Below are 25,005 nucleotides of genomic sequence, written 5' to 3' on the forward strand. Positions count from 1 at the left end.
TTTAAATTCTGAAAATTATTCTGCTTAGGCGACTGTAGCAAGAAATAAGTCAGATAATAGCGAGTCAATTAAATTCTAAGAACAATTTTACGTAAACCGTTGCAAATAAATAATTTTATAGAAGAAAGAAAAGAAACAGCTGTGATAAATAATGAAACTCGAGTAAACAAAAGTAAATCAAATAACAGTTATTCTATCGAAGTTCTAACACTAATTCCGTAAAAACGACTGCAACAAGAAATAAAATTCGCAAATAAGCAAAAAAAAAAAAAAATCAAATAATGGTTATTCAACTATAGTTTTGAAAATGATTCTGCATAAACCTTATCCGTTATCAGTAACAGAAAACAAAAGTCGAACTATGTTTGCGACGCTGGAAACTGTCGCTATTAAAAAAACACAGTTAACTTGCAGTTAATTTACATCGTCGAAGAGACAGTATCAAATTCATTTGCGACCCGGTTTACTTGTACAGTTAAATCGGAGCGGCCGGTGTCCCATTTCCCTTTCTTTTTAAATCCACGTTCCAAGACGATTCACTTCCGGCCAGCCGCCCCGGTACCATTTGAATTCAAGGCTCAAACGCATCCTCCACTTCCTGCCACTTCCCTCTAACGTCTGGCCGCGCGAAAAACAGAATTTCTTTCCAACTCGAACCGCCGCCAGTCTCGCGTTATTTGTTCTTGTTTCACTCTTTGAACTCGCTCGCGTTCGCGGAAAGTCTTTACTCATTGGAATCCAATTAAAATGACACGTGCAGTCTTTATAAGCTGCTGAGTAATGCCATACTATTTATTGAGACACTTTTACAACATCGTGGTATACTTTATTAGCGACGATGTAACGCAAACGTTTGTATTATTTTTATCGTGACGCTTTTAATAATAAATAATATTTTAGTTTTATTGGTATATTTTCAATAGAATATTCGATAAATTGGACGATGAGTGATGTTTGATGAATATGTACTGTTTTAAATATGTGAAAATATTTCATAAATAGGATGAGTCATAAAAATATAATTTGTAGATCGTGGAGGTTCAAGTATTGGTGGGAAATTTAAGTATGTAAAAATATGTAGAAATACATATGAATATGTAACATGCAAAAATATGCAAAATGTCCAAATAATGTACTCGTTTTTATAATGCTTAGAATATAAAATTGAATCTCTATTTTGGTAGAAAGATATTTCATATAAACATTCGAAATTAATCATTTCGATTTGATTTATTTGATTATTTATTTTAATGTTTGGTTTGATTTATATAAATAAGCAAAATTGATATCTATATAGTACACATAAACTGTTAATAAATATTAAGAATTATATAATATACGAAAATCATATAATTTAAGTATTTATATAATGAAAATTTGTTTAATTCACATTCATGATGAAACTCAATGTAGTTTCGTAGGAAGCAAAATTAGTTTAATAATTTTTAGAATTTTTATCTGGAAAATTTCCCATGAGAAATATGAAAAATGCGTTTGTGTCATGTTTGAGGTAAAAATTTTAAAAACTCGCTTCTAGTACCGTGGACAAAGAGAAATTATTGCTTAATCGACAAATTAGATTATTTAAAACATGATAAGTTATAAATTGAAGTTTGATATTTATTATCCAAAAGAAGAACATTCGCGTGTCTTTTTTCTAGAGGAATAATAATTTTTTTAAAGCGGCACAACGCAACGGTACACGGCCTCTTTATTAACGTTACCTGAATACTTGAAATCCTCAGACGAATACTTGTGCCAGTAATGGTAGAATTAATTACCAAATTACTGGAGTTGCTAGCGTGTTTAATCCGGAACATGTGCCGCAAGATTTCCGGATATTTCTCGTTATTCGCCGGAAACGCCGGAACTGTACAGGCCGTGCAAGGAAGCACGTGCTATCGTGTAGACACATTCCGGCAAATGTTTAACTTTCCTTCTAATTGATGGCTCGTGTAATTAACGTGACATAATTTATATTGTATGTCTCATATATATATAAGTTATCATATATCATAAGTTATATATATATCATATATATATATATGATGGTACAACTTATACTACATAATATTAAGCCGTCATATTTGTCAACGAAATGAATGCTTTATGTTCTTCATGCTAAACGACCACGCAGAATTAACATATCGTGTTTCTTCTGATATATGTTTCGATACTTCTATTAGATTTCATAACCATTTTGTGGATTACTCTGTCGTCATAAAATATTCATGTAACCGAGCAAAGTAAATATTTTACGAATATATACATAATTCTTTGTCTTTCATTCAATGGAAGTTATAACATTGGAACCTGATTCTAGACAGTATGTTCAGAATATAAATACTCAAATTTCTCTTGCATGTATTTTCAAGGAACTGGAAGTTTTAAATTTCACGAATATCATAATAGTCAGTGCACTCGTTTTACAAAAATATTTCCACGTTCAAAAAATAATTCTGAGGCATATTAGGTTTTATAAGCATCATCTGAACTTTGAATATTCGCTTTCTACGCTTTTCATACGAACGCTTGAAATACAACGTCTAGTAAAATTAGTCTGAATCAAAAACATAAAAATGAAGGTATAATAAAATCTTTGTCCTTGAAACATTTCATTTAAAACAACAATTTCATATATTTCTATGGTACTCGTGCAAATTCTGGGAATTCTAGAAAATAACCGGTTGATCGAAAAACAATCAGCGAGAGCAATATTTCGCAAATATATTAATCGAACATACAATGAAAGTTACGATATCAAAACCGTATTCTACGAAATCTATCAAGAATACCGTACTCGTATTTCTTCTTGATATATTTCCGGACAATCGAAGGTTTCAAGTTTCATGAATATCAGAAGGTTTCATAAAGAAAAAGCGGAGCAATCGATGCAATCTTGTTACAAATATATCTTCAGCTGTCAAGGAGGTCCGACGTACTAAATCCTATAATTATTAGTAGAAAGAGAGTTTATATTGAATAAAATATTCCTTCTCGAGACATCAACAAGACAGTTTCATTCAAATCAAAACCTTCATCCAGCAAATCCCACGAATTTTACAATTCCCTTAATCGTCCAAAGTCTACAAATCCTACAAAATCTACGAGATAATGGAACGATGAGAAAGAAACAAGGAAGAGGGTGGCAAACAAAACCAAGACAACTGGAAACCAAGACAATTTCATCCAAATAAAAACCTTCATCCAGCAAATCCTTCAAATTCTACAATTGTGTGCATCTCTTAATTCTCCGAAGTCTAAAAATCCTACAAAATCTACAAAACGACGATGCACAACGAAGAAGAAACGCAGAAGGGAATTAACAAACATTTCGTAAACGATGTTAACAATAAAAAGCAGGCGACTTAAAATATTCGACGGCGACAACGAAAACATCGTTGAAACGCATACGGCCGACCCAGATCTTTTTTCTCGGTTGCGCGATTCTCTCGATACACCTGCAGCTTTGCAGTCGCACAGAACCTGCCCACACTCCTCGCGTGTATCCTGTGTTCGATGAGTACGGAGCCAATATTATCGCAACACGCTTCACTGATTATAGGCTAGGCTTTGGCTGGCGGACAATGCGCATTAAAGATCGGCCGTGTAGATCGTGTGCATCTCCTATCCGAGGAACGTCGCCATGGAACGGATGATGCACAAGCGTTAGACGACACGATCGCGTCGCGTTGGCGTTTGCACGCCATTGCGCGCCGCATCGCTTTGGGGTCACTGGCCCATTTTATCGCAAATTTTATACCGCGTTCCGTGAAACCATCGAGGTTACTTGAAAATGATGATTTATGTATCTAAATTGTTCGGTTTGGTGAAATTTTAAGATTTGAATATTTTTGACAGGGGGAGGAAGATGTATTTTGCAATATTTTATTAGGAATTTTATAACGCATTCGATAGAATTTGAGAGTTATTTGGAAATGCTGTGCGAATGTTTTTAATTTATGATTTAGCGTAATGTAGAGGTAATTGGATTTTTCCGATCTTTGTAATTCGGATTTTTTTTTATTTAAAGAAAAGTTTTTGAAATGGATATGTGATTTTGGTTAAGAGAATTTCTGTGTTCTCTTGCTTCCCAACAGGCGAAAATTTATACGCGACACGAGTGATATGAATATAGGTGAAAGCATCTTTCGTCTTTTTACTTTCGCATAGAATTGTAGAGAAGACAGTAATGTAGTTAGTGAATATTGGACCGACGATGGTTGGAATTTATGTTGCAGACATTTTATCGCGTGTTCTTTGATGTTTTGTAGGGGATGGTTGTAGACTTAGTAGGTATAATTTATAACAAATGTTCTACGAGAATGCTTGAGAAGAAATAGGTAAATGTATTAGAAAATATAGTAGGACCATTGCGAATGTCTAGAATTAAATCTCTTGAAGTACTCTAGATAAAGTGGATGGAAAAATTAAAAGATAAAACCAAGAAAGATTTATAACCGATATTAAAGGCACAGAGAGAGATTTATAACCTATATTAGAGGCATACTAAGTAATCAACAAATTCAAAATCTTTTTTTAATTGGATAATTTTGTTAATAAGAGGTAAAATATTGTACAAGCATAATATTAAGGCAAAAATGAAATTCTTCCTGTGTGAATGATATTCAAAATTAATTTAACTATTAATTTTCAATTTTTCAAAGTATATTAAAATATTTGAATACATTATATGAACTGTTATAAGATAATAATTAAATATTCCTATTGAATAAAGAAAAACGTAAGGTGACGCAAAGAAAATGAGAAAACTTTTGTCTTCTTCAGTTTCGAAATGTTAGATAGAATTTTAGTTTAAAACTAAGGGGGACAGAACACATACATTCTCGGTACTTTTGATGCATTTATAAGCGGATAAAAATAAATTTAGCTGGCAACTTTAACTTTCAAGGAATTCTTATCAAGTATTTGGAGAAGAGTAAGTTTAGCGGAGTAAGTTTTATAGTCGAGGAAACACTTCCGCTTCGGTTTCGAAGAATTGTACTAGAATGCAATAAGGTTTTATAAGATACATACCTAGTATAACTCGAGAGATACTCTGCCGGCTATTTCCTTATGAAATTGAATAGATCGCGGATCCTTGTTTCACGAAGACTTGCCTATTCAACCATGAAGGACTTCCTTAGGTCTAGAAAGCTGTACACATGTAATCATTTCTATTCTGTGGGAACATAACAGTACTCTATATAATTCTAACTTCGATACGATTATTTTTCCAGATATGCCCTTTATTTTACCAAAAATGTAAGATTACGTTACCTTTAGCTATAAATCAAAATCAATGAATAACAATGAATAATAAGTTTATCTACTCGATTATTCTATCAGTACAATTGGGATATTTGATCATCAGTTACAATTAAATCTCTTGAAGTACTCTAGATAAAGTGGATGGAAAAATTAAAAGATAAAACCAAGAAACAAATTTTATTTTATTCAATCGATCTGTAATTACAATTAACGATTAAATTAATTATCTAATTGTCTATTGGGTTAACAAATAACTATTAAAATTTTCTTCGTTGCGTGAAATTAATATTTGAGTCTAGCCCCTAACGTAAGTAGCAATCAGTTATCGTCATTATCCATGTTCACTTACACATATGATACACATTACACATTCACATACAACAAACAGGACTTTAATTAAACCTTGATTGAATAGAACCTTAATTTATTTCAATGAAAACCAACAATTGGTGATTGATGATTAATATTACTCTGTATTTAATTAACGATTGATGATTGATAACCAATATTTATAATTACCGATCGATTAATTTCATCGATAAATTAAACCATCGATTATTGACGATTAATCTCTCATAATTGTAAACATTAATCTTGCTATGATGTCCCAATGTTGTATTTTTTTTTTAACAAGACAAAAAACCTTTTGGGCGTTTCAATAAAAACTGTATCATAAAATGAAACTGAAAATTCGGTAATATTAATAATAATTACGAATTTTTCATATTTTCTTCGTACATTTACGAAATATTTACGAAATAACCATAGAAATATGACTAAATTGAAAATGTTTGAAAGTATATAAGAAGGTTAATGAATCGATCGAATTAAGAATTTTAACCGATTATTTCCCAACACTTTCGATCGTATCTTCTCAGAAAGAACCTAAGGTATAGAAAATGAAATAGATATCATCATAAATCTATGGAACGTGTGAACTGACCATGTAACGTGCTTGCTAACATATTCTATCGATTCTACAAAGGCACGTAGTGACGTATACATGGAGTTGTATGAGTCAAATTCTCAACTTTCCATTCATACTTCATACCTCGCGGCCACATGTACTACGATCAATGTAGTATACATGTAACACGAATAAGAGACTGGATAATAGTTGGCGTTCTATTAACGGTAATCGAGGACAGGAAATTGTATAGTTCGCAAGCAACAAAAAATGTCATTTCTCTTTTCTTTACCTTGCATTGTGGTGTTCGTGTTTTCATGCGCTAAAATCAATATCGTAATTGTCGAACAAAACAAGATAGAAATTTTCTATCATTCCCGACGAATGTGTCGTCAATACTGAATAATAATTTTAACGACGAATTTGTGTTGGAGCATTGTAAATAAGATCTCGGAGAATTAATGGTTTCAAGAAATTTAGATTTGGCGTTATTTGAAAAGTATGTTGGTTGGATCAATGAAAAGAGGGAAAACATAATTAGATAAATTTTCTGTTTTTTACAAAGAAATCAAAATTTTACTTGTCTTTGATCTCATGTCAAATATATCTCTTTCTCTAGCGTCCTAAACAATTCTATTCAACCCTTGATTTTTTTCACGGCAGTCTTACGAAAACATCTCACAAATCACGATCGATATCTGCCAAACATCGAATCGCGAAGCTTCGTTCGATTACTCTAAAACTCCGATTCGTCTTCTACCTGTCCCTAAGGATTTCCTCGAGATTCGAACCGAGTAACTCAACCACAAAGCGGCCACGTTACGCGATTCACTGCAAATGGAACGTCGGTGTTCCAACTTTCGGACAGTCGAAATCGAATTCAAACTTTTCTCTGACAGTCTGATTCCAGAGTCTCAAAAGGATTGGTATTTTAAGTTGGCTACTTGTAATTAATGCTCCGTTGCATACCTCAGGTACCTATATCATTTACAGAATATTTAATACAATTGAAAAGTTGTTAGAATGTTGTTATAACAAGGTACTGATACAAATCTATCGAGTTACTAACAAGTAGTAGTTGCTGCAATAAAGATCTATTCGAATGGCGGATAATGTATTAGATCTCAAAATTCAAATCTCAATAAAAGAACAAAAATGTATCTTATCGTGCCTTTTCACAGTGCGTAAATTTAATTGGTTCAGTTCGTTCCCAAATGATATTAAAATTTCACAAAACTTCCAAGCTCACAATTTCGCGAGATGTTTCTTGCGACAAATAAAATGAATTATTTATTTCAATTTTTCACCTGGCTTATTCGATTTATATTCTTTCGTAATGATTTTCAATTTCCTAATTAGAAGTAGATATCCGAGAAAGACTATAGTTTCACTATTGTCCCAATAAATGAATAGTTCTATTGAAAAATTTTAAAAAATCATTTATCTATCAGATGATTAAAATTTTACTCAGATTTAAATCATACTATAAAATCCAACGAATAACTGTTGATTAATTATTTTCCTACAACTCTTACAAACGGCTTTACAATTTTTGATCGACCATTATTTTATGCAAACTACTGCCCATTTAATCATTTCCTGATTAATCTATCGCAATTATCACTTCTTACACAAGACGAGCAGGTGTCCTAATACTTACGTACGTGGGTATACATGTAGAATGTAGAATGCAGACAATACGGAGACGATCCATTTGCACGAGATGCTTGCGATGTGTCGGTGCACGTGAACGAGCAAAGAGGGACGGGGACAGAGAGAGAAAAAAACGAAGAAAAATTAATATCCGCGGAGAAGATAGCGAGCTTATCGGCCGTTTGCCAGACAGGCGGCACCAGTCGTGTTTCGTCTCTCGATCGGTTTAGGCGAAATCGCGTTCACATTTAATTACGATCGTTCGATTTTCGCTCGATTCGTGACGTGTGAATATCGTTCAATTTCTACCAAAATATTTCAGTGCACTCAGAAAAATTTGTAAAAGTACTGAGAAAAATTTGTAAAAGGTTTCGCGTAATCGGAAGTTCTATTAAACGCAAGTGAATCGATTGAATCACGAAGGAAAGTCCGCGAATCGTTTGTTCGTGGTTTTCGTTTGTGAGTCGATGTTTCCTTGAGAAATGGAATAATCGATCGTCCCTTGAGATTTACTGGAATAAAGGTAGAAAGAGTTGTGCAGGGTTCTTGGAATATCTTTGGATCGGATCGTAGGGTTTATCCGTGGGTGGCGAAAAGCTGTTTTGCGAATTCGTGAAGATGCGGAGGGTTATTGAGTGAACGCTGTTTTGTCGTGATCCCTCGATCGCCTTTTGTGCGAACGCGTATTTTCTGAGAACTCTGGAAAGTATAGAAAAGCATTTTGTATAAACAAGGATTGAGTTGTATGAATTTTTGTATGATTATAAATATCTTGTGAGTTTTAACCCTTTCAAGGTGGAATTTTTCGAATATTAAAAAATAAATTTTCCTTTAAAATTAGGTGAAATATCTAATTTTATTACCTACATCGTGACTTCTGTAAATTTTTATAAATATTATAATTATCGTAAATATTTATACATTAATTTTCCATTAAAAATATAATTACATACAAATAAGAATAATTATATTAATAAAAAAAGAACATAAATTAAAATATCAAGTCAATTTGGCCGAAAACGAACAATTATTTTGTAATGTACAATGTACCTCACAGTAGATACATGTAACACGAAAGGGTTAACATTTGACGACTATTCTACTGATCGTTTACAAAGAATTATCAATAATTTATTTCATTGGATTTGTAATTGATTGAATCGTTATCTCTAATTTTATTATCAACTTTGTTAATTGTTATCAATTTAATCAGTTGCAGATATGTACCTATACGATTGACTCACTCATATTTCTTATTTACTATTTATACTTTCCAATGCACATTGTTGGAAAATATTTCTCTGTAATTAAAATTGCCACTTAAGAGCAATAATTGATTTAACTTAAATAAAATGAACTGATCAAGTCTGAAACTCTTTTCATGAAACTTTTTGTTCACTTCATTAATCGATTCGGTCTATGTAACTTAGTTTATGTTGACAACAAAAGAAACGCGATACCTGAATATCTTTATTGCACTTTGCAGTTCACGGTTTTTATTCGGAACTAATTAACAATGCTTCGCTTGTTACGTATTTTTAATACTTCTTTGCCAATGCTTGCCCCACAAAATTTTCCATACCCGGAAACAATTTTATAACTTGAGGTTTCTATGAGTTCTATTTATCCTCCTTCTTTTTTTTTTTTGCAAACATTCTTGCATCAGGCAAAGAAAGCTGAAGTAAATATCGAAATAAACAAATCTGTGTTATAGATTAAGAAGTTCAAAGTTCAAGAATTTGTCCAATGAATTATTTCTCAGTTTCAACTTTTCCAACAAATCGTCCAACAATTTTTCGTACAAATTTAATCAACCAATATTTCAATTTTAATTAACCAATACATATTTTTCTTCAACATAAACGTTGAAAATGTACCGTACAAAATTCCTCGAAATTTGCTAAAAATCCAATGCATCTTGATCTGACAAAAGTTACCCCATTCTCGAACGCCCTTTAATGTTCGTCAATTAAATACAGTACAACAACCCGTCAATTATTCCACCGTAACAATAAATACCAGCGAACCATCGAACCATCGAACCATCGAACCATCCCGCTGAACCAATCCAAACAATCATCGCCGCAAGCTTGTCCGTAAACCTAACTTCTCCAAGCGCATCTCTCACAATTCCTCTGTCCATATGCTGGTTCCCAAAGACTTGGAAGCACCTTTCGCGTGCCACCGAGGACCATGTCCTTTGTACTAGAATTTTCTAGTAGCAAATAAAAGGCGACAGTGTCGGCCGATTCTCGGCACTCGGGAGCAAAATACCGAAAACAAGATCAGAGGAAAGAGAAAAAACGCTGGAACATAAAATACAGAGCTTGAGAAAGAAAGAAAGAGAGAGAAATAGAGAGATAAAAAAGGAAAGAGAAGAGAGTTTCACTAACATGACGCTTGGAACAAGCGTCGCGTCGTTGGAACGGAATTTCACGACCGCGTTTCTCGTCTCGCGACGAGTTTTTCGGTGCTGGCGTGTGACGCCAATGGTGTCGAGACGAGGGGCCGCAGGAAGAACCGAAAATAAAGTAGACAGCCGGCGAGAAACGCGTATGAATATGCGTGTGCTCGGCAGCCCTCTTGCTGTGCTTAGGCTACCGCCTCTCGCCGTGTTGGTCCGGCCAAAGGAGGAAATTTTTAGCTCGTCGGTATACATTCGTGTATACAATGCGTCTCACAAACGTAAAACCGCCCTGAAATTTTCAATTCTTACGTAGGTACAAGATACGGAACGGTACACGACAATGTCTGATTAGAGGTATCGCAAAATTTTTGAATAAAACAGAGAAGAAGCCAGATATTACTATGTTATCGTTAGAGTCTCATTTTAGTGTACATTGAGTACATTTTTCGAATAATAAGCTACTACATATTCCGAATAATAAGATACTTCAAGTAAGACATCTATTCATAGATATTTGTTGATTCTATAGATATGAATATACTGAAAAAAATAAATGCAGCTAAAAAATCACATAAATACAAATTCGTTCCATTGGCTAGGCGTTATAATGAATGCTTTCCGTGAAATGTTTTACATATTTTATACTTTCGATGTATTATCCGTATTTTCTACATTTTTACACTTTGAAATTTATTTACACAATAATGAATTTTCAAAAATATTGTTCCTTAGTTGTAGTACGAAACGATTAATTTTGTATTATTACCTAAAAACTCGCTAAATTTGATAAGGGTTATTTTCATCACAAGCGCCTCGATTGATGATTTTTGGATGATTTTATATTTTATAGTTATGAGACGCAGTGTTACAGACGTAAAAGCCTTTGCGATGCATCAGCCTCGGTAGACAGTTTACACGACTGCTGCATCCGTCATGAACATCTCTGCTCCTGTTATTTGTCTTAATAATTCTACGTCCGTGTCGTCCTATTTCGTGGAGATCCACTGTGTGTAAATATTTTAAGGAAATTTTTCACGAGACCGTCTCGACTACGTCGCACAGTGGCCATTGCTCTCGCTCGTTTTCAAGGGGGAGGATTTTTTCTATTACATTTTTTGTCGTTTTTAAAAGAGCTTGCTAAAAAGAGCGTTGTTCATTCTGCCTGCATGGCTACGTTGGAATTTTTGGTTGAGTTGCTTGGGAAGCAATAGATAGAGAGATTTTAAGGAGCTAGCCAATTTATTTGCGATTGATGGTTTGAGAAATGGAGTAGACTTTTTCGTCTTTGAAAGATGGATGATTAGATTAGATTAGATGCTGGAATTGTATATGAAGCGGCAGAAATTTTTATAAAAACATTATACGGTGAATCATTAATCGTAAAAGAATTAAGAGATAATTAATTTCTTACAAATATCGGTAAAGTATTTCTCAAAACTGTTATGGTTTATAAGACACAACTATCTTAGTCATTTTGTATCCTAAGTTATTGTATGACTTTGTATGACTATTGTATGACGTAAATCGTTATTAGTAATCCAAGATAAGAATGTAAGTTTTGGAAACAAAAACACACCTCGCAAGCTCATATATCTTCTGATAATATTCTCCAAATTTTCCCTAAAATTTGTCCCATATCTACTACGTTCTTTCAATTTTATGACAGGCTTAAGATTTCCTCATAAGCTGTTTCACTTCGGACAACACACAGTGGTTTGCACTTTAGATGACAAATTGTTTTTCTTTTCGATAGAAAACCTTGTGTCCTAAAATTTACATGATCGGGTCTATTCTATTCGACTTCGGTCCTAAAATTTCCCCAGACACGCTTCCTACGTAACACGTGTTCGACCATGTGTCTACCGCTTTCGTAAAAATCACACAGAAGCTGAATTTTGTAAGAACTCGTATGAGAACAGGATCGATGGATGACGCGACATACTTTCTTTTTCCAGAACACTATGCTTTTAGCGAGCATTTTTAGTTGAGTCTTGCGTCTCCTTTTCTTGTTACGTTTTTACGATAGTGTTGGTAATGAAGCATGTGATACCATTTTTTTATGAAGATGAACTGAAATGCTTTTTACTATGTACTCTGACGTTATAGGAGGATAAAACGAGATAAGGTTTACGTCTGCGGGAAAGTTCTTTCGATTATTAGCTCTCTTAAGGTTTATTCTAATAATATAATGATAAAACGTTTCTGTTTTTCGATCAGTGAAATATTCTGTAATTTAATTAAACTAATTTAATGGTTGCAAAAAAGGTTGCCCTAGAAAATTTTACAGTTATTAAAGTAACGTTCTATAATAATACAGATTTGTTTCTCTATAAATAGCACGTTTTCGAAAAGTTTCTCCGTGAGTCTGAGTTTTTTAAAGTTACTTACGATTTATAAGATCTCGTAACAGTGTCTGCTATACTATTTTTTTCAGTGCTTACTGAGAACGTCCATTCATGATCATCGCAGATTTTTCAAATTTCGTGCAAACTTTAGAACTGCGTAAATATAGAATCTTGTTCTTATTTTAGCGATGTAATTTTTTTAGCAAACGTAACCTGCGTAAGCAGAAATTTTATATTCTTTAAATACAAGAATATTTTTCTTCTACCGTCGACTGAAATATCGTCACGAAATTCCACGTTATTTTCGAATGTTCTCTGTCACAGTTTCGACAATTCCAAGTTCCTCGTTCTCGAATTACTAAAACAAGGATAATATTCAATCTACTTTCCATTATTTTTCTTACTTAAAATGCTCGTATAAATATTATTCCGAAATTTTTATAAATACCTTTAAACGTTATTCTATATAAAACTTCTTGTTCAAAACTTTCGACACACCCTATACATTCCTCATTTTTAAAACGTCCATTCAAATTCATGTTTTTGTTATCGAGATCCATTCGTACGGACTTTATACTTATTTTAACACACAAGATTTATACGCGAATTTTTATGCACCATTTTTGAAACACTCGATGCACAAAACTCCCATTTCTCCCCCAAACTTATCCAATTACAACTTCACGAATCTCAGCCAATCTTTCGGTTGGATTTCCGCGAAATCCTCTAGAAGGGGCATCCGTCGATCATAGAGAAGTCATTCAACACTGTCAAAGCCGGCAAGTTCTATCACTGAACGCTCCATTAGTCCACGATAAACGCTATCGCGCGTCCTATTTTACTTGTCCTATACGATCTGACAGCGCCAAGTATCGCCGCGGTTCTCCCTACGTCACTGCGTGCGTAGTCACGTGACGACGACCAGTCGAGTCACTCTTTGGCCCTCAAGAATCGTTCACAGACACGATTCACGATTCAGTTTATCGTGACCCGCGATGTGTTCGGGACTGTGCCTTAGATCTCCGATACATGTTGGCTCTGGGCAACCAGAATGGCCGTCTCCTTTCACGGGTAATCCAAAGATATTTCGACCTTGATACACAAACGCGAACTGATCCTCCGTGAATGTTTTATCGCGGATCGACTATCGGTGACTTATTATTATAAGCCGAGCGAGGGTCTTAAAGTGTGCCATTTCAACGAGGACAGTGTCGCGGCTGTGTCTAGCACGAGTTTTACTCTCCACGCGTTTCTTTCTTTTCTTCTACCGATTGATAATATGTATATTAGCGTGATATAACAAATATACAAGTGAGTTTCTTTTATTTTAAGATAAGATGGATTGTGTGTGATTTTTTGGCCGTTTGATAAAAAAATGGAGAGGAATGGTGAAAGCACGATGTGAAAGGACAATCGAGTATATACGATTGATAGTTCCATGGAGTATTATACTGTGCTCGTTTTAAACGATTCTCTGGCTAAATATTAAAAAGTGAAAGAGTGGAGAAATTTTAGTTGTCTTTGTGATTTTATTCGGTGCACCAAGTTTTTAATCTATTTATGATTAGATGTTAGAAGATTCATGTAATTATGTTGGACTTCTTGAGTTGTGTTTAAGAAGTTGAAAATCAGAGATGTTTAATGTTATACAATTTTATATGGATGAACGAAAATGAGATAGAGGACAAAAGTGTGTTTGAAGAGGTAGAGTGAAATGGAAACTGGAGATAGTGGCTGAAAAATTGACGCGAGTGTATAGTTTCGATCGACGAAAATGTTGAAGCATATGAATCGAACTGGACGACCTCGGGTCGTCGTGAGGAAGAGGAAAGGTCGTTCGTTATCCAGAAGCTGGCCTGGCACACCGAGGCCCTTATCGATTGTCTCGAACGAGGTAAAAAGATTCGTTTCGTAATTAAGAAAACACGACGACAGCCTTTATCGTTTAGTTTGTATCTTAACACATTTTGTGCGGGAGACAAACATATCTATCGTTGTATAGTCAAACGTAATTTTACTAAATATTAGTCTCAAAAGAAATATTTCGTCTAACTGTGAAAAAACGTAGTAATTGTAAAAATATATAAAACAACATTTTGCGTGCTTTTGGATAATTACGATATTTGTTGGTTTTAATTAAATGCAAGGTAAAATATAATGAATATGTTAATATATGTATATCAATAGTATAAATATGATGATGCAGAATATAATATTCCACTAGGAAAAAAATCCAGTATTTGATGTCTAATAAATAGTAAAAGTTAAAATATGTTTTGATATTTGGTAGCATACGAATTGTTTTATTAACATTCTATTTCACCCATAATGTTTTCAGTGAAAAACAATTTGTAAATATCGCTATTTCCTGAATCGTTTAATTTTTAAGCAAACAAGTGTACAACACGAACTTTGCATTGAAAATTTCTCCAAAAGGCTAAACCCTGAAGAAATATGTGGCTTTGATACGCAACGTGTTAATAAATAGATTAATCTTAACAAGCGCGATATCTTAACGAGCCATTTCGTTTCTCAATCGCGCAACGATATCGTAAAGAAAACATAGGATCTCGTTAGTTTAAACTAACGAAATAAAAATCGAATGTGGTACGCTGCATTTACATACGCCGCAAATATTTCGTAGAATTATTTACGTGAATATTTAGCAAGCACGCGTTCGTGCTCGAATCAGGCGATGAGCATAGTCATAGAACGTTGGTATTTTTATGTTGGTAAATAGAATTCGAGGTTAGAAATTGTGGCAAGAGCGAGAAGGTTGTTGGTGGTATGATGCTGAATTCGCCGTGTGTTTATTGCTGGTATGCCTTATTAACGTGAATCGGTGAAATAATGGAATGCGTGGAATTCCATCCCATCGTTTGTCTCGTGGTAAATTGAGCTAAATATTTTTGTTTATCGTAATTAAGCGATTGATCTGATTTTCGTAGTGAAAAATTGTTCGTAATATTACGGTAGATTCGTTAATTTATAGATTGAAAAGACTACATTATTCATTGGAGCTTAGTTCTCAAATATCGATTTACAAGTTACATACGTGTATAAATATGTAATAGAGAAAATGTATGGACATATGTATAATGTATATATTCAATTAACATATTTCGTTGCGACATATTAATAGAAAATGGCCACTATTGATTGCAAATGTGTAACTATTTAACCTTTATTGTCAATTACATATATTTCACTGATTTACTTTTCTAACTATTATAAATCTATTTTAATTCTTTGTATTTTATTAGTATATTATTATATTAATATCAAACAGCTTATTTATAGCAAATTATTACCTTATAGATATCCTCATAGAAGTTAAAGTGAAACTACGTTAATTGATTATAACTTTTCTCGTAAACAAAACAAACTTCTAATTACCAATACTTAAACCTTATCCATTCAGCTTGCATCATTCTGATCTTCTATTCAATCTTTCCCTCTCTACGTCATAACGGACGCTCAAATATAAACCTCTCGACATTTGGAACTCGAAGTTTGAAAATATATCCAAAGTATAATATTTTCATATCATAATAATAATATTACGTTTACCATTATTACATCTTATCTTAGTTTTGTATTTTACTATTACTATAATTATCGCCGGTAACTAGCCAAGTTCGTATAAACAAATTGTTAAATTCAGTCTTATCGAAAACGAGGCACCGCGTGAAAAATTTCTATATTTCTATATTTTCGATTTATTTCGCATAGAATCACTCCCTTGCCTCTTGTATATTCATAAAAATACGAATCTTTATGCATTACATATTCACAGTCTGTGATTAACAGATTTCCGATAACCCTGTTCTTCGTTAACGTTTATTGAAAACTAAATGAAACGGGTTAGGTTTTGCTAGTGCATAGTTAGGTTTGTTAGTGTATCCCATTCGCGGCAGAAACGCTCGGCTTTATCGCTCGCTCGCGCCTGCACGCGCGCGTGTATGCGTTCGCCCACGCGGAGCCGAAGGGCCCACGCAGAGCGTGAATATATAACGAGGACGAGCGAAAGATAAAGGGACAGGAATGCGAGGAGACGTAGCCCGATCGTTGGTTATCGAACGATCCGCGCGTAATTGCTACGCTGGGGATGAACACTTCGCACGACGTTCGCGTGTATCTGCGATTTCATGGGAATTCATTATGGTTGTCATTTAGCTGCTCTTCATTTTTGGAGACGCGTTTTTAGAAGTCGCATTGAGAATTTGATAAGTATATACCTAATTTAGTGGAGCTTAGCTGATAGACGTAGATATTCTGTGTTTATTTAGGCACATTCTAAGATACCTTTATGTGTCATTTTGCCTTTTCTAGTAGAAAAACTTAGAAATTTTATAGTTCTAGGTGCAAGGAAAATATAACATGGATGTAAAAGTTCCTTCACGAGCGTGGTTAATTCTATTTTCTTTCTTTTCTTTTTTTAATAAAATGTTCAACCCTTCGTAGTCAAATTCGATGGAATAGCAAATTTTGAATGTAACACCACATCGTCACATGTTTACATATACATCGATGCTAAGATAGAATTGTATTTAATATTTGATTTCAGGAAACTAAAACGCAAATTGTTCCTGGAACACTCAACTTTGTCGATTTTACTGCTTTTTGATTATCAAATACGTTCGATATATCAATATCTACATGTTGGAAATTTATGGAGCAATACGACGACACGTGATAAGAACAGATGTAGAGTGTAAATATAAGGGTTTAAACTGGAACTGTTAATCTTGGTATACACAATTCCTCCAACTATGTCCGATAAATTACTTGATTTATCGTACAATCGACATGACGTGACATGTAAAGTATAAATTCTTTCAGATTGTGCCATTTTTAACAGTTAAATTATGGTTGAAAACTAGATAATCATAATCAGATAGATAATCATAATACGAAATGATAATAGTAATGAGAAAAGTTGTTGAAAATAATTACTGATATAAGGTTCAGATTAAATATTGTGGTCGTAGTTCGTAGGCGTTAAGAGAATCAGATAATGAGGCTAATTTCGAGACCAATAGTTACCAAGTTAAACGAATGGAGCACTGCTTGGACACTTCAATTTAAATTCGTAATGCATCGATTAGTAAGAGCAATTTTCAAATTATGTACTTGATAGTAAGATCGAGTGGATGTGGTTATGTGTATTTTGGAAATGTTTGACCATTAGATGAAATTGCCACTGGTACCAATGTATAACAATCGAGTGTATCGATTATTGGTGGGATAATTTGAAGTACTGTTAATGCAGTCTAGTTAATGCAATCTAAAGAATAGAATATTCTTGTCTGCGAAAATCGAAAACAATTTTTTATTCTTTTTACGTAAACTTAACAGGTTAACGGATTTTTTATATCAATTTAGCATGTATTATTATTCGGTTATTTTTAATTTCAAATTTGAATCACGACCATGACAGAAGCATTTATTTTTCACCACTATCTGGCCTTGAAAATGAGGATCCAAAAACAATATGTTTGATCTCTTATTCAAGTTATTCTCTAGAATTTTGAATAAAAATAATTTCGTGTATGTATTCATTTAAAAATTAATTTCTCCATTCACTTTCTACTTTTTATATATTATAATGAAACTTTCATAAACAATAAATGATCCTTAAATATTTCTTTCAAATATACTGTTGTAAAGTAGGATGACAATGTTTGGTTAACCTTAATAAGTAATATTTTTTAGAAAAAAGACAGACATTACACGTACATGTTTGTCCTCCATACACAATGCATTAAAACTGTTTGATCATAAAAAGAAAATATTGGAAAAGAATAATCGGACATTTGACGCGCACACGATTGCTACAAAAATAATTTCACCATCGAGACCCAAAAACATTGACCGGGATCGAGAAATATCGAAGTGTTTCGCAGTGTCACGGGCAACAATTACCAAACCTTGAGCGCTAGTGAAAACGTTGAAGGTCCATGACTAACAAAGCAACAGACTTATATTAGGCAATTGTTAATCAGTCGACCGAGTCGATCGATGTAAAGTCATTCGACTAAAACATTTATAGCAGAACCTTATTTTTCAGTGATTTATATTATTAAAAATAATTAACGTAGCGGAAAGAAATGTTAACCGATGATATCAGTAACCATAAACAATTTTTACTATCTGAGTTCAAAAAGTTGATAGAAAAACACGTCATTGATGGATTAGAGGAGAAACGCAGAAACTACTTGAACTTCGAGCATTAGCAATTATAACAAAGGAACTTTGGAAAGTGACGTACAAAAAATATTACACAAATATTAATTGTTCTATTGTAGATCTTAACATATCATTAATGTGCCAAAGTGGCCCAACAGTTAGCATATTTTAATTTAAAAAGTAATTGTTATCAATGTGTTATAAATATTTCAATTTACCAATATTATTACGTAGTAAATTCTTGTAGAAGAAGACTCAGGATCTTCAACTAAAAATGGACAAAGTTTCAGTTACTTGAAACTAAAAAACTAAAAGTCATTTCCACTCGATTGAAATTTAATTACACGGGCAATTCTGAACGACTTAACATATTGTTGACGGTATACTGTGAAATAAATGTTACTTCAGTTCCCGCACATTTTTGGAAAACATGTCTACGTTTATAAGATTAAAATCGAGTCACGTCTTTCGTCCGTGTAACGTCTTAGAAAATGTCGATTCGCGTCAACAATGTATTGAAAATATTGAAGTCAATCGGTTCGATCGGCTGATCAAAAGATGTCCAATGTAACGCGACTTAAGCATTAAAGAATGACAAACACGCTGCGTTAGCGAGTCGCTATCCGATTGTTTATAATTCGTGGATTACGTAACGAGAGAACGCTCGTGGACATTTTCTGCATCGAATGTTGCGTCACGCGTTTCACGACTGTCCGTTCGCAAAGTCCGCGAACGGTACACGATTCGCCATTATAATTCGCGTCGGGCAAACAGAGCGTAGCGCGTGATCCACTTCGTTTCCCTTTTGCGCGTTTGTTTATGCGATCGAGCGCTGCTCATTGAGAAATCGGGTTTGCGACGTGTTTCGGACTGCTATGCTATAAATTTAATGATAAAGACAAGATATACCGTGACAAGCAAAAAATTCCACGACGAGAAGTGGCAAAAAGTGCAATACTTGCATTGGCTAATGAATGTCCATGAATATGTAAATTAATAAATTTCTCAGTTATCGAACGTAATTTTTATATATCTACAGTTGGTCGTAAAATGATATTTCGTTTGATAGCTAGTTAGATATCTAGTGTTTTTCATCGAAAGTTACGAGACAGTAGAAAAGAGAATCTACGAAAGATCTACTTTGACAAATAATATTTTATTTGAAATTATGAAAGAGTAAAAAAATAGATTGGCAGGAAATTTATTTTTTATGAATATTTGTTATCCTATTTTATGATGTTTCTATGGTAGATTATATTTGCATACATACACATATTGATAATTTTCGTCTTTCTATTAGTTTCAATATTAGGTATCATTCCTGAATTTTAAGTAATATTTGTTTACTTCTACGTGCATTAGTTTAGTGATTAGAGTGAGAACAGATGCTGAATATTTATAACTAGCAAAGAAATAATCTTTTCAAAGGAGCAAAAAATTTAATTAAGATTAGTAGACAACATATGCCGCAAAATGTATCTAAGAGAATATTTTCATAAAATTAAAAGATGTAAAAGATAGGAACGTCAACATTGAAAATAAATATATGGAGATTACGACGAGCAAACAATACTTTATAAATATTCTTCAACGCGTACGTGATATTTGCTATACAGTTCTGTGGAGAGAAATTACGGTGCTGATGATAATTGTAGGTATAACGGAGAATTGGATGGTTGCTTAGCAAGAAAAAAGAAATGACTGTTCTTTTTAATTTTTTGCGGTCTATAGCTGAAATAATCTGTATAGCATACTTTCACCTGTAGCATCTTCGATATAGCGGTGAATCGTGGTTTTAAAAGGCAAATGAAATAAGTAGACACGGACAAGAGCGGTTATAAGGGACTGGTTAGCTCCAGTAATCGATAATTAATGTACTTGCCCCATTATGTTGCTGAGATTTCTAAGTTGAAAGAAGCTTAGATTTCTCGCAAAACGAGTTTTACCTACAAATTGGACGAGTTGATGGTAATTTTACGTGTTAGTTCAAACATATCTTTAAGCGACTTGTTCTAACATAACAACTCTTCGGAATACTGGCAAATCTAACTTAATTAGTATGTTCAATAATTGATATTACTATTATATTGCATTCTTTATGTAAGTTCAAATATCTATAATAGTAACTTAAAGATAATATTTTCTATATGTGTGAATCCTACAGAACTGTATCTTAAACTGTATCTATTCGAGTATGTTAGGTATATATATGATTCTCATTAAACCATTCAGTTACTAAGCTTTTAAGCTAATCTTGCCGTTCTATTTTCTTTTTTTACACTCGTATCCAAAACAAGAAAGCAATAAAATGGAATAAAATCTTGTAGAAAAACTTTTCTGAGAAAATGTTTACATAGGAAATAAGAATGTCCCATTTTTATGATTGAATATAAAACTTGATGTTGTTTAAAGATCATAGGTAAATAGCAATTTCATATTTCTTATTTTTCGTAGAAGAGCAATTTTAAAATTCAGCACATTGTCAACCAGTCCAACATCAAAGCTATTACTATGCATTTGAATCCGTATACAAGATTCATTATAAATATCTAGAATATTTGTATAAGCAAACAGCATACAAGTAAGTTAAAGTACAACATTTATACAGACGAATTGTACGTAAGTAGAATAGAGTACTACAATATTCATAAAGGCAGGTAATACATAATTAGTTGAAAAGTGATTAATTCCCATTATAAAATTATTATCGTAGCTAGTCTAAAATTTCTACACAGCATTGTGTATACGCAAAAGCATTCAGTCCAAAATTTCCGTAAATAATTTCTACGATTATTACATGTCAGTAGAAATCAATTAAAAGTTATAAATCACTGGAACCTACGCGCCAACGTTACGCGACGCATGTTGGTTTTACGCGTATACATATAACAGTGTAAACACACATGGATCTCGGTGATATGCATTTTCCAGCAACGCTTTGTAGGAAGGCGTTTCGTTAATTTCCGGCATGTCGAACAATATTTTTCGCGACATGCATGTCGCGTTTCGCATCGGCTATTCCCAATCGAATCAACGTATCGTCGACCGGTGGAAATTCAACTTTCATCCCGAAATTGGCTAAATGCTGTTTGCCTCTAACAATCGAGTCGCGAGGGAGCGGTTCTGTGAATGGCGAGTATAATCGGCGTATCTACCGGAAGTCCGGCCTACGGGTTCCGGCCCCGAGCCACACGCTCATCTCGTTGTCTCTCGGTGTTCTTTTTTTCCCCTTTTTTCTCCTCTCCTCTTCTCATTTTCCTTTTCTCTTCTGTTTTTTCTCCTTTTTTTATTTCATCGTGCGTATAGTGGTTGAACAACGAACGCTGTTGATCGAAAAAGAGGGGCACGAGCCTCCATGTAACTCGAGGGGGCGAGAGAAGTTGACGCAGCTGCAGAAGTCGCAGGTGGAACCGGATTAGATTATCAACGCCATTCCTGGGGACGACACGGCTGCTTTCGCGGAGGAGCTGTTTGTCATTCCAGAAATTCGAAACACGTTCCTACGTTGACGTTGCTCTCGAGCTTGCGTTCTACCGATCGAATTTAGAGCGAAAATGGTAGTTTGATGAATGTTGACTGTAGAAGGAGGGATTAGACGAAGAAACTTTTTAATGGAAATTAAATCCCTTGTTTTCGGTGTAAACTTATGCATTGTTAAATACATGGCGTGAGATACGAGGGTAAAACATTTCGTTAAAATATTTCTGCATTTTTTAAGATATATGTGTGTACGTATAAGAATTACAGGGAAAAATGTGATAAGTACGATTTTATTGATTTTCCGAGTTCCATGTTATTTAGTGGTTAAAAAGATTGGGCTTAGCTTTTATATAATTAAAAAAGGAAGAAATCTATTAGTTTTTTATTCGTGTTGAGATACTCTTAAGATAAATAAATTAAACCGTTACTTGCACTATTATTGATTATATTGTTATAATACGTATATAAAATATATATAATACAATTGGTTGTATAGGAAATAATATAAGGAAGAAATACCTCTAAAATATATTCATTCAAAAGCGTTGCTACAATTAGACAATTAAAAATCTTCTATAAAAATAGGACGCATATATTTTACTATTCCTCTCAAACGCCGGCAAACTTGTTGAATAAATCTACGAGACTCATCCTGATATGTATCCCTAAAGGAGATAGCTCTCACGTCAAACAATTCCTATATTTTTAAGCTTCGGAAAGTGTGCCCTCTGCAGGTTTGCGAAAGGTGAAAGGTTAACGCGAACTAGAAAATGGTATGCAGGTTGCGTTGTAAAAATGCAAATATGTTATCATGGAAATTAGAAGAAAGAATGAGGAAACTAATTGCAGACGTTCTTCATGATTTTAAAGACATCATTTGAAATACTAGTGTTGCGTATTATCGACTAAAGAGCAACCGATCAGGTCAAACTGATCGTTCGATATCGCGTACCTCGAATGACTTAACGTTCAAGGTGGAGGAGATGGAATAACTCGAGTGTTAGATTTTGACGGCACTTTATTTGTATTAGTTGTAGCACTTAACCGAACTAAGTTGGGACTTCGTCGTCCTGTGTCTGTAGTCTTCGATGGTTGAAGCTGAACTCCGTTTCCCAGTACCCTTCCGACTGGTCCTTACCTAGGTTTTTCCTGGCCTCGAGTCATTACGTTTACTGCCCTGGGAGGACCGGAATTCGGAATTTCCTAATGAGGGAAATGGGCCTGTCTGTGCCATAAACGAACGGCCAACTAAAATTCCGAACAACTAGTAAAATATTGAATATATTAAAATATGCATTATTTTGATAGTTATACCTTTAGCTCTATTTTATATTAAAATACTCACGTTTATTTATAAAATGGCATTAAAATTGATAAAAATCATCCTCAGTTGCAATTATTTTTCTAATTATTTTTATCCTTTTTTTTGTTGGCAGATCGACTATCCAGAAGTGCATGGAGGAAGGATGCATCGACCACCGCACCCTCATCCCATAACCGACCATCGACAGGTCAACTTGGTCTTCGATGATACGGTAAACATCCGTTTTCGAATTCTTTTTGCCCTCTTCTCAGATAGAAATTGCAAGAGTACGTTCAGGCAAATTTTAAAAAGGCATTCACGATCGAACGATGTTATCATAAATATATTGGTTCAAAATAGGCCAGACTCGGCGTTGGATAGATCCATCAGTTATTTCGAAATGACAGTCCATGACTAATTTCGACTGCACCAGCGGATGAATGTCTTTTAAATGGATAGTAGGAAAAATTTATTACATAGTGGAACTTTCAAGATCACGTTGTCCTGTCAAACTCATCACGAAAGAAGTATATATTTATTAAAAACAAGAGGAATTTTTCACAAGGTACTAAAGATTTAGGTAGAAAGGACAAAAGTAAATTGGTCTTTTAATATTTGACAAACTGAGTAATTCGTTCGTCGTGTAAAATGGATCTAACAATAAATACAAGTTAAAATAAAAAAAATCAACAAAAATGTACCTATCATGTTTTTTCTGCGTGACGTTCAATTGCAAAGGTAGGCTTAGTTACGCCTTGTTTCACTTTAGCGCAATCGATAGCGTGGTATATTCGTATCTGATGCAGCTTGACAGAGACTCATGGCTGGTATCTATCGGTAAATCGGTACCTGATGCACTTTTGCTGATCATTTTCCTTGCAACGGTTCATGATCATTTGTCTTACGTCATCGGCGTGCAGATGGTTGAAAGAAAGTTTGATGTCGTCGGTCCGTGACGTGTCGATGCGCCCACGCGTTCTCGATAATCGAAAACATAAGAGAGGAAGATGATGGAAAAATAAAAAAAGTGGAGATCGTTAAAGGCGGCTAGTGGTAAAACTTTTAAAATAATCTTTTTTCCTTCTTCATTGTACTATTCTACGCTTTCTCATGCATTTCAAATGCCCGCCTCCTCCCTCTTGAAGAGAAGTTTTATCAGTTCGTGAATTTTCTTATCTCCATAGAAACGTATATACGGAAAATTCACCAGGTTCCGAGAAGTAAACAGCGATCATCGTAAAGCGAGAAATGTTTTCCCGTGCTGAAAAGTGGAACGTAACACAAGATGCGATTTATGGACGTGTTGTAGTTGGAGAAAATTTATTTTTTTTTTATCGCACGATGAATATTCGTTTTTTATATGCCTGTTATCGGTTTTAAAACTGCTATCATGCAGGATTTTTTTAATTTTGACGCATTTGGAATATTTCTTTTCCTTTTTATATTTTTT

General features: G+C 33.9%; 1 protein-coding gene across 7 annotated transcripts in view; it reads left to right on the top strand.

Moving 5' to 3' along the window:
* Nucleotides 1-25,005, top strand: part of LOC117208452 (rap guanine nucleotide exchange factor 2-like) — a 125,254-nt gene that overhangs the window by 81,602 nt on the left and 18,647 nt on the right. For 6 of the 7 annotated variants that reach the window (XM_033449640.1, XM_033449645.1, XM_033449647.1 and 3 more), the window contains exon 4: nt 23,689-23,787. In XM_033449640.1, the coding sequence (XP_033305531.1) occupies nt 23,689-23,787 (99 nt within the window). Of the gene's footprint in view, nt 1-13,574; nt 14,478-23,688; nt 23,788-25,005 lie in introns of those variants that run through there. The other variant, XM_033449646.1, reaches the window with a different exon arrangement.

This window comes from Bombus bifarius, unplaced genomic scaffold (genome assembly GCF_011952205.1).
Source record: "Bombus bifarius isolate JDL3187 unplaced genomic scaffold, Bbif_JDL3187 scf7180000008105, whole genome shotgun sequence".
Classification (NCBI taxonomy): domain Eukaryota; kingdom Metazoa; phylum Arthropoda; class Insecta; order Hymenoptera; family Apidae; genus Bombus; species Bombus bifarius.